Source organism: Drosophila rhopaloa, unplaced genomic scaffold (genome assembly GCF_018152115.1).
Source record: "Drosophila rhopaloa isolate 14029-0021.01 unplaced genomic scaffold, ASM1815211v1 contig_47, whole genome shotgun sequence".
NCBI classification, from domain to species: domain Eukaryota; kingdom Metazoa; phylum Arthropoda; class Insecta; order Diptera; family Drosophilidae; genus Drosophila; species Drosophila rhopaloa.
Window position 1 is genome coordinate 3,525,052 of NW_025335142.1, and position 9,052 is coordinate 3,534,103.

Here is a 9,052-nt window from a genome sequence, read left to right on the forward strand (position 1 = left end):
AGTTGGAGCTCCCATAAACTTAAATTCTGTTCAGTTTCCTTCTTCTGAATCGTCTTCCAGTCTCTGACTCGTGTTTGAAGACTAAATAAACGATATTTAAGGTCCTCCGTCGTAATTCTTCTGGCTGGAATTGAGCGTCCCATCTTCGGCATATTCGCTTCCTGTACATGAAAAGGCATCTTCACTTCTTTATTGATTACTTTGATTATCTCAATTTGATAACGTGTCCAAAAACAATTTCAATTAAATTGAAATGGGGTACAAAAATAAATTTTTTAATTCGGCCAATATTTCAGTCTAAACTTTACACGATACTATTTTAGCAATTTGACAGAACTCTTAACAAATACGCAGAGCCTTCTTTGTTAAAATAAAATATAAACAAAAAGAAAATCAAACTTTATTTTCTCTCGTTTATTAATAATTTATAGGAACACAAAACAATAATAATGAATACTTTATTATTGTTAGTTAGAACACGTTTAGAAAAAATATATTACACCTTTTTGAAGAGGTAATTGTTTTAGCGTACCTACGTAATGGGTTTATTTCGTTTATTACTTTATTAGGCCCTTACATCTGTTAAGAGATTATTTACCAGGTTTTAAGAAAGCAGATGGCGTTACTTTACCTGAATCTTGCCCAAATCTGTGGTTTTTCCGTGGATTCTACCTGAACCTAGTGCAAAAGAGTTATGTAAATTTACCTGCTTCGTTCTATATAAACCAATGCATGGTTAATTTCAAATCAGTCTGCTTCAACAATCCATTTTCATCAGTCAACTTAAAAGTATTTAAAAAAGATGACGAACGTTGTGTCAGTTTCGGCTACAGAAAATTCATCGGCTGTACAATTGAAAAATATTAAGAAAAATACGATGACACCCATTGAGATATCTATTCAGCAATTGCCGAACCTCGCATCAAATTGGTCAACATTTTTAAGAGATATTACCAATGACCGGAAGCTACGAGCCGAGCGTATAAGTCGCCAGTCGGAAGATGTCATCCAATTTATAAACAGATTTCCCCTTTTGGAATCTTAAAAATTTTAGAATATACTGCCAATCGTGAAAATTATATTATATATAAATATAGATTAATGCTCAAACAAATTTTATAAAATAAAAAAAATATATATTTGTGCTTAAATTGTAATACAAAGTCTTTATAAATATTTTCTTAGGTGGGAAGATGGGGCAAAACAATCAAGGAAAGAAATGAAAAGCGAAATTTAAAAGTACCTTATTGTATTTCCCCAAAGAACCATTATTTAGAAGATGAATATTTCGCTGTTGCTCTATTTTTCCAAAGCTCCTATTTTTGCCGCTATTCTAACATACAACTACAGGATATATGTGTATCCTAATTTGCTTGAAACATTTTCCATCACAGCTTTGGCTGGGTTATGGTAGAACAAATTCCATTTTTATTGTTATTGTTGGGGTCCGCACAGCATACAAAGATTATAATCTTTATGGCCGAAAAACAAGTCAAGCGACAAATAACCAATGAAAATGAAAAGCATATGAGCCGTGGCACGGACGTTGCGAGCTGCTATGAGAAGAGTCATGGAAGTTTGTGAACGCCACACAAATTATGTGCTGCCGAATCAACCATTATTCATTGAAATCTATTGCCTCATAAACTTCGTTGTTTTCGTATTATACAATTTCAATATAAATTATTTTCCACAAAACATGGCTGAGAAAATTCAATTAGGTTTTGTCCTAGCGTGCCTTTCGTATTAATTTTACCCCTAAATGCTTAAACTCTTCAACAACACAATCCATTCATCCTGGGTACATGAGTACAATATACACATGTTGACTTAAGTCAGTGATGTCCATCATTGTAGTCGTCTTTATTGAAATAAAACATACATACACTCGGGAAAATCACTGTTCATCTGTGGTGGATTCCAGAATATTTAATTAACCATTTTAGTTCTGATCTTAAAGTGATTAAACAAAAATGTCCAAATTGTTGGTATTACAAACATATTATCAAAAAATATAATAATATTAAAGAAAAGGTAAATAATAACAATAGTATTAAACTATCACATGAGGTAAAGGTACTATTTATAGGGGATCGTTAAGGATTGGTAATATTTCTCAAGACCCCCCAAACATCTTTTTTATCCGCCCATGCCGTTCATATTTGGCCAAGAGGACAATAAGGATGCATTTGCTATGGTACAAGCAGCCTGCAGCTGATGTTTCCAGCATCTCATACCGATTCTATTTAACCTGATTGAATCGAGCCGAACGCAGTTGTTGTAAAGCCTGGCCTGTCATCAAGGCAAGTGTCCTGGATTCTCCATCTCCAACAATCAGCTTGCCTGTGTTGTGAAGTCAATGACGTCAGCTTTGTTTATCTTGTGAATTTATTATACGCATATACCATACATACTTAACGAGGTATTCACTCGATAGGCGGCAGCCTGGTGCTACAGATTTCACAAATCTTAATGGATTGATGCTACAACTGATTGAGATAAAGAAGTGGATCTCTATTTAATCACAGAATGGCATATAATAGTAATTACTGCTAGAATACTATACTTATCTTGCTTCCAATTTAATTAGAATTTTAAATGTCAGGAGCAACTAAAGACCGCAGTCGACCAAACCAAGACAATACCAAATGCAGAGTGCCACTTCAGGTCATAAATTTCAAAACAATAAAGCGGTCGAAAGACGAGGTAGATACTGAGAAGGCGCTCCTTTATGATTTACGAGTACTAAGGTTCATCGAAATGGCTTTTAATAGTACTTGTATTGCCATCGACGACCGGAGCGCACAAGCCGTGATTTATAATTTCGAATCGATGTCATTTCGGTGGCTGGCGTTTAACATATGACTATTTGCATAGCGGCTTGCTGCTCTCCACACATTAATTGCCTTATCTATGCCGGGGCTTACGCTAATTTATATGAAAATTGGTAAACATATTTGAAATTTAAGATAACATTGCCAAATTAGCCGCTAAACATTTATCTATGTTTAGATTTATATGAATACCGCTTATTCTGGCTGATCAATTTAGTAAATTCATTATTTATTGGCCGTCACACTTGTTTTTGAAAATTTGTTTCTATTCCGAATTAGAGACAAATACAATTTATTCAGGTAATTATATATTAGGTGCTAAAATTTGTTGCCAAGTTGCGATACGGAATGACTTATGCATTATTTATTTGTATTAGCTCGTTTGACATGGATTCTGAATTGTTTTGTTTTATTATTATTTAAATTGTTTGTTATCAACCTTGCTAAAAAAGTATAGGCATTAAAGTTAATCTAAGTTTAAACTTAAACCAAAGCATCATGATATAAATTTATAAAATATACAAATTTTCTAATCAATATACCCAATTTGAATAAAACTTTTACATTGTGATCTTATTGCAATGGGAATACGAGTACCTTAGATTATGTATTAAAAACAACAAAAAGCACATAAATACAAACGTGTTAAGTTAAATTTATGCACACAGCTCAACCCTCTTCTTTAAACACCGAACCATGAGCATCCTCAATGGACTCAGTGGATTCCAGTTCCCATTAAATAAATAACCGAAAAAGTTTTCAGCTTTCATGAATATTAATAAAAGGAGATTTTTCATACCAAATCAAATGAAGTGACGCGGTCTCCAGTGGAGTCCTTCATTGTTAACCGCGTGGTCAGGTCAGACGAAATGTAATATGTGCATTTAAATTGAGTTTCTTAATGGTAATTCACCGATGAGGACACAGGTTCTATAGTTTAAAGAAAAGGGTAATTATAAGCGAGACAAAGATGGGACTACAATCGTTTTTTTTCAAATATTTTTCAGTATCGTGCAGCAGTAACATGTTTTTATAGTAAATCTTTACTTTGTTCCAAAATCCGTTTACCTATATTTGGAAAAATATTTTTTAAATCATTTACAAAAAAAAGACTTAAACGGATAAACCCCTTGCAGACTGCATTACAACAAGTAATTATCAGACTCCAAATCGGGAAACATATTCGTTGGCTCTGAAAATAACACAATCAACAGATGCACGCGACAACAGATGGCAAAGGATGCAAAAGCTGAGAGAACGATAAAAGAGGACACAGCGAACAAAAGGACGATGTTTACAGAGAGACTGGCTCCACACAACTGAATCGACAGGATGCATTCGTGGGCATTGTAAAACGGCTTTGGAACGAAATGGAAAAGGACCCTGTGAAACACACACACACCGAAGCTCTCTTAAAGCCACTCTGAATACGAAGTGGAGAGTCCTTCGCAGGGTAAAAAGGAGGGAAAGAGGAAAAAGGATGTTTGCAGTGGGGTAAGATCCATGGTTGGGGAAATGAATTCGCCGACACTGGGATTGTGCAGCACTTTAACGACCTTTTTCTAAGGAATTAGGTAAAATTGCTTAACTCCAATGTCAAGCAAATTTGTTAATATTGTAAGACAAGAAAAGCCAAACTTAATAATAATTCTCTTTAAACCAAGTCTGAAAACAAGTGGTCGTCTCTCTTTGGTACCACTTTTTTGTAACTGCACTCTTAGCTGTAAACCTCTCACAATTTCTCTTTAAAGAAGTTCTTCATTCTTTTTTTTTTTGCTCTAAAGCGAAATCTTACAAGTGGGGGAAGTGTAAACTACACTGTCACTAATAAGTTTATATACAAATTGGCACTACATATTTCCGAAATGATAAACATTAGTAATTAATACAACGGGATAATGCATTGCTCCATTTCCATCATCAGCATTTTTGTAAATCTTATTAGTTAAAACAAAATATGTTTATTAAAATAAATCTTTATATATTTTTTTCATATATTTTCCGATTGCTGTTTCCAGTTTTGTAGAACCGAGATTAAAACTTTTCACCTTGGGGCTTGATGGTTATGTTATTCACCTGTCAATGGTAAAAAAAATAAATTATTTTCTTAGATCCGGGGAATTGTGACATATCATAAATAACAGTATTGGAAAAATATTACAAAATATGAACGCTTCCTAAATTAAAAGATTACAGCTTACAGTATAAAAATTCAAAAATTAACTTGGCTACTGCTCTTTAAAAAATGTACTGGCAATTTTATTGGAAAAACCTGGATGCTTTTAAAATTGTATTAAAATAAATTAAGTATATAAAAATAAATTTAAATTTTATATTCATTATTTAATTCAGCCATAAAACAAATAATATAAATATTTTTCAAAATTAAATTTTCCACTGTTTAGATTTGTTGTGCCATTGAGCTTTAGGACATGTCTCCGCGGGGAGTTTACCTGGACGTTGGGCGGAGTGCCGATGGCCCAGAGAACCGCATCCGCGACGTCCTCGCTTCGCAGCATGGGCATGTGCTGTTTTATGATACCCTGGATCTGGTCCGGCAAGATGTCCGTATCAACTATGCCGGGACTGACGGTCTGCGAAAGCAATTTAAATTAGGCCCTGCGCCCCAAGGGTCGTGTGACACACTAACCGAAACTCTCACAGGAGTTTTGTGGCGTTGGAACTCCTGGCGGTAGATCTCGTTCATGGCGCGAAGTGCGAACTTTGTGGCCGGATAAATGTTGAGGGATGGCAGTTGGGGACCCAAATTGGGCACCTGGTGACCCGCCACACTGTTCACGATGACCACGTGACCCTCGCCCCCGCGCTTCCTCATCGAATGAAAGGACTCGCGGACGCAGTAAACGGTGCCCATGATGTTTGTCTCAACGGTGGTCCGCATGGCTGCTCCATCATTCCTCTCACTTAGTTCCCCGGTGCCTATGATACCGGCATTGCTGACTAAGACGTCCACGCCGCCCAGTTCTCGTTGCGTCCAGTCGAAGGCCTTCAATACCTGATCCTCATCCGTAATGTCGCACTTTATTGCATGGAGACGGGATTGCTCCTCAGGACTCAGATCCTTCCGGAGCAACTCCACGCGTTCGTGCCTCCTCGCCAGACCAACGACCACCATTCCGGCGGAGATTAGGGCCCTAGTGCAAGCCGCACCAATGCCGGCACTGGCTCCGCTCACCACGGCCACTTTGTTGCGCCATCGCTCCATGTTACCTCTCAACTGACGTCTACCAATTTACTGGCTGGCTTTCAATCGTGGAAGACCTAAACCACCGCACATTTGAGAAGCCATAGCAATCAACGCACTATTGATTGCTTAAAAGTCGCGCCACAAAGTAGGTCACTTCAGCCCCTATTGAAACGATTTGGTCAGTGACTTTTTGGAAAATGCGGTAATTTTACATTAAATAGTTTTCTTTGGTTCTTAAATCAAAATTTGAAATGTCAAGCAATGTAAGACATGTAAAAAGATTTTATATCTTGACATAACCTTACTAATACTGACCTATTTTTTGAAATTAAATATATAAAAATCCCCAAGGCACCATTCAAAATATTTAAATATAGAGAGAAGCATATTTAATGATTTAAGTTATTTATTAAATGAGTATCTCCCCTAGCTTTACACTTTATCTCAGGGCTTGCTTGAGGATTTCCACTCCTCGACACGCCTTTGCAGAGCCAGCAATCGATTTTTCAGGTCCTCAGCTACATTTGGGCTGTCCTTGGGCAATAAGGACTGTGGCTGAACGATCGACATTTTTAGGGGACTGAGTCTCATTCCTCTCGTAGGTCGCTCTATCTTAACAATCCGAGGTTGTTGCTCGGCCACAGGCATCTTGAGTCGGTTCGGAACCTTCAGCATTGTTTAGATGCAGTCACTTGTTAGTAAATAATATTCAATGGATAATTTATGCTAAAAAATTTATTTGTAAAATATTTTTCCAAAAATTTAAAATGCCGAGGCTTAGACTGATGGGGTGAAGTGTTTAGTAAAGCCTACATGAACTATTTCAGAGAACTTTTCACCAGGAAAAACAAACATGTACAAGTTGAACTCATTTTAATCCATTAAAAAGTTAATTTTACATAAAATCTAGGGTCTAGTTATAAATAAAGATCAAGTGGTGGAGTTGTTTTGTTGCTTGTCGGCTATTGTTTGAAAACGGTTCCATTTGGCTGGAGATGGTGCCACAGTGATCAAATAAGAGTAACGACCATTGCGCCCATGCATGGGTTTCTCTCTTCGGCTAGAGTTTTTAAATTTTGGGTGGAGGAACAGCATTTTCAGTTTTGTTTTGCTAAGCTAAGCGAGACGCTTGAAAAGTTTCAATGAGAGTAAACCCATCGAGGGGTTTGTAGAGAGTTACGACTGTATTCTCTGTGGTCTCTTACTTTCGCTGCTTTGAACTTGCCACAGAATGTTGCCTCTCCCCACAGTTCAGTTTAAATTTTACTGTCTAGAGTGCCGCATCGGATAAAGACGAGCTTAAATTAGTGTTTTCTTTTATTCGTTTCGGCTTTGCAGTACACACATATATATTTGAGCATGCAGTACACCGAGACATACAGCATTGCCGTTACTGATCGCTTTCTATGTCGTAATTATTGCATTTCGTCATAACAAACTAGGTTCTAATTCATTTCAAAAGACCACACCCGCATCGATACAAACATGGGACGCTGTTTTAATTACAAATTATTGCTCAATCTATGTAACTTTTTGTTTTTGGTAAGTGAATCTACTAGCCAAAGTGAAAGTTATAAGTACTTCCTTTAGGAAGTACGGCGAAACTCTTTGGGGATCATTTTTGGATGGTATTAATTATGTTTTCTTTCCAGATATGTGGCTTATTGCTGATCGTATCAGGATTATATCTCTTTTCCGACAACAAACGCATTCTGCTCTCCAGACTTTTGGCCGCCTCCAGCGATCGGTTGAGCTCACTTCCCCAGCCTTTGCTTTTCTATATAGCACTGGGCGTGGCAATCGCGGGATTTGTGGCGATTTTGGCCGCTGTTGTGGGCTTTTGGGCCAGCTGCCTTCACACCTACTGTTTCCTGAGCATATACTTCCTGAGCGTTGTGATGCTCCTTCTGACTGAATCCGTTCTCTGCCTGGCCATAACCCTCTGGCCACATTGTTTGGGCATCAGCCTCGATGAAAATCAAATGGTGCGATCCCTGCAGAGCAACTATGGAGTTCCGGGGCAGGAGCAGTTCACCAATGCCATGGATTTGGCACAGACACGTTTTGGCTGCTGCGGAATGAGGAGTTCGCTGGACTACGACACATCCTTGTGGCGACTGCAGGGCTATGGACAAAGGAACTGGCCGGTGCCACTCAGTTGCTGTGTGCTGGAAAATGCGGGTCATTCGATGGCATATCTGGATCCAAAGCCGGCCAATGAATCGCTTTGCCAGTCGATCGAGCGATTGTCCTACGAAAGGGAGCGCAACACGGAATCCTGCCTGCCGCATCTGGACAACTGGTACCGGGAGCAGTATGGCATCTTTCTTGGCGGCAGTTTGGTACTGGCCTTGGTTGAGTTCTGTGTTTTACTGGCAATCATCATGAGTTGCACTGGGCTGGCCTCACAACGGGCTAGGCTCAAGAAACCAACTCAGGAAGTGAGAGGTCAAAAGGTGAAGAAGCGACAGACTCTTATAGAAAACATATACGAACCCGATGCGGAACTAAGAGATAATTCGAGCCACTGTATCAATGGAATATATCTTGGACCAGCTAGCCGGCATGTAAGCAGTGAGGATTTTAAGGAATTGTACATTAAGCCGAGAGATTTGTATAAACATCATCATATCGCGACCGGAAAACCAATTGTGGTCGACCGTCCAATGCAAATGAGAAATTATTTGGTCTAAACTTATAAAGAGCCATTAAAAGATAAATGTGTTTTTCCATTTTAATAATTTCAAACTTAAATGTGCTCTTATCAAAATGTATAATCAGTAAAAATATTTAAAAACATTTTATAACTAAATCTGGTTCCAAAAAAAATGTGCTGGCTTTCGTGTTTATGGCTCAGAATATATGGCTCATAATTATTTACTTGTACCTAGTGTTTTTAAGCCTTATGTATATATATAAAATATGGTTGACAATAATTTGAAATCATTGTAGGCTTAAATAATAAATTAAAAGACAAACGAAAATAAAAGTCTTTTTTGGTGCTAATAAA

The 9,052-nt window shown here is 37.7% G+C and overlaps 4 protein-coding genes across 4 annotated transcripts; 2 read left to right on the forward strand and 2 right to left on the reverse strand.

Annotated features, from left to right (window-relative positions):
- The first annotated feature begins 731 nt into the window (after positions 1-731).
- Positions 732-1,091, forward strand: LOC108047041. The gene has a single exon (XM_017127078.2). The coding sequence runs from the start codon at positions 803-805 to the stop codon at positions 1,043-1,045; it is 243 nt and encodes an 80-aa protein (XP_016982567.1). The 5' UTR covers positions 732-802; the 3' UTR covers positions 1,046-1,091.
- A 3,673-nt stretch (positions 1,092-4,764) lies between these two features.
- Positions 4,765-6,215, reverse strand: LOC108052452 (farnesol dehydrogenase). The gene is made up of 3 exons (XM_017134828.2): positions 5,485-6,215; positions 5,288-5,428; positions 4,765-4,910 (listed from the first exon to the last, which is right to left on the reverse strand). Exons 1-3 carry the CDS (start codon positions 6,058-6,060, stop codon positions 4,869-4,871), a joined length of 759 nt encoding a protein of 252 aa, XP_016990317.1. The 5' UTR covers positions 6,061-6,215; the 3' UTR covers positions 4,765-4,868.
- Positions 6,216-6,436: 221 nt separating this feature from the next.
- LOC108052453 lies at positions 6,437-6,824 on the reverse strand. The gene has a single exon (XM_017134829.1). The coding sequence runs from the start codon at positions 6,715-6,717 to the stop codon at positions 6,487-6,489; it is 231 nt and encodes a 76-aa protein (XP_016990318.1). The 5' UTR covers positions 6,718-6,824; the 3' UTR covers positions 6,437-6,486.
- Positions 6,825-7,313: 489 nt separating this feature from the next.
- On the forward strand, positions 7,314-8,999 carry LOC108052451 (CD82 antigen). Its single transcript, XM_017134827.1, has 2 exons — positions 7,314-7,584; positions 7,695-8,999. Exons 1-2 carry the CDS (start codon positions 7,528-7,530, stop codon positions 8,733-8,735), a joined length of 1,098 nt encoding a protein of 365 aa, XP_016990316.1. The 5' UTR covers positions 7,314-7,527; the 3' UTR covers positions 8,736-8,999.
- The last annotated feature ends 53 nt before the right edge of the window (positions 9,000-9,052 follow it).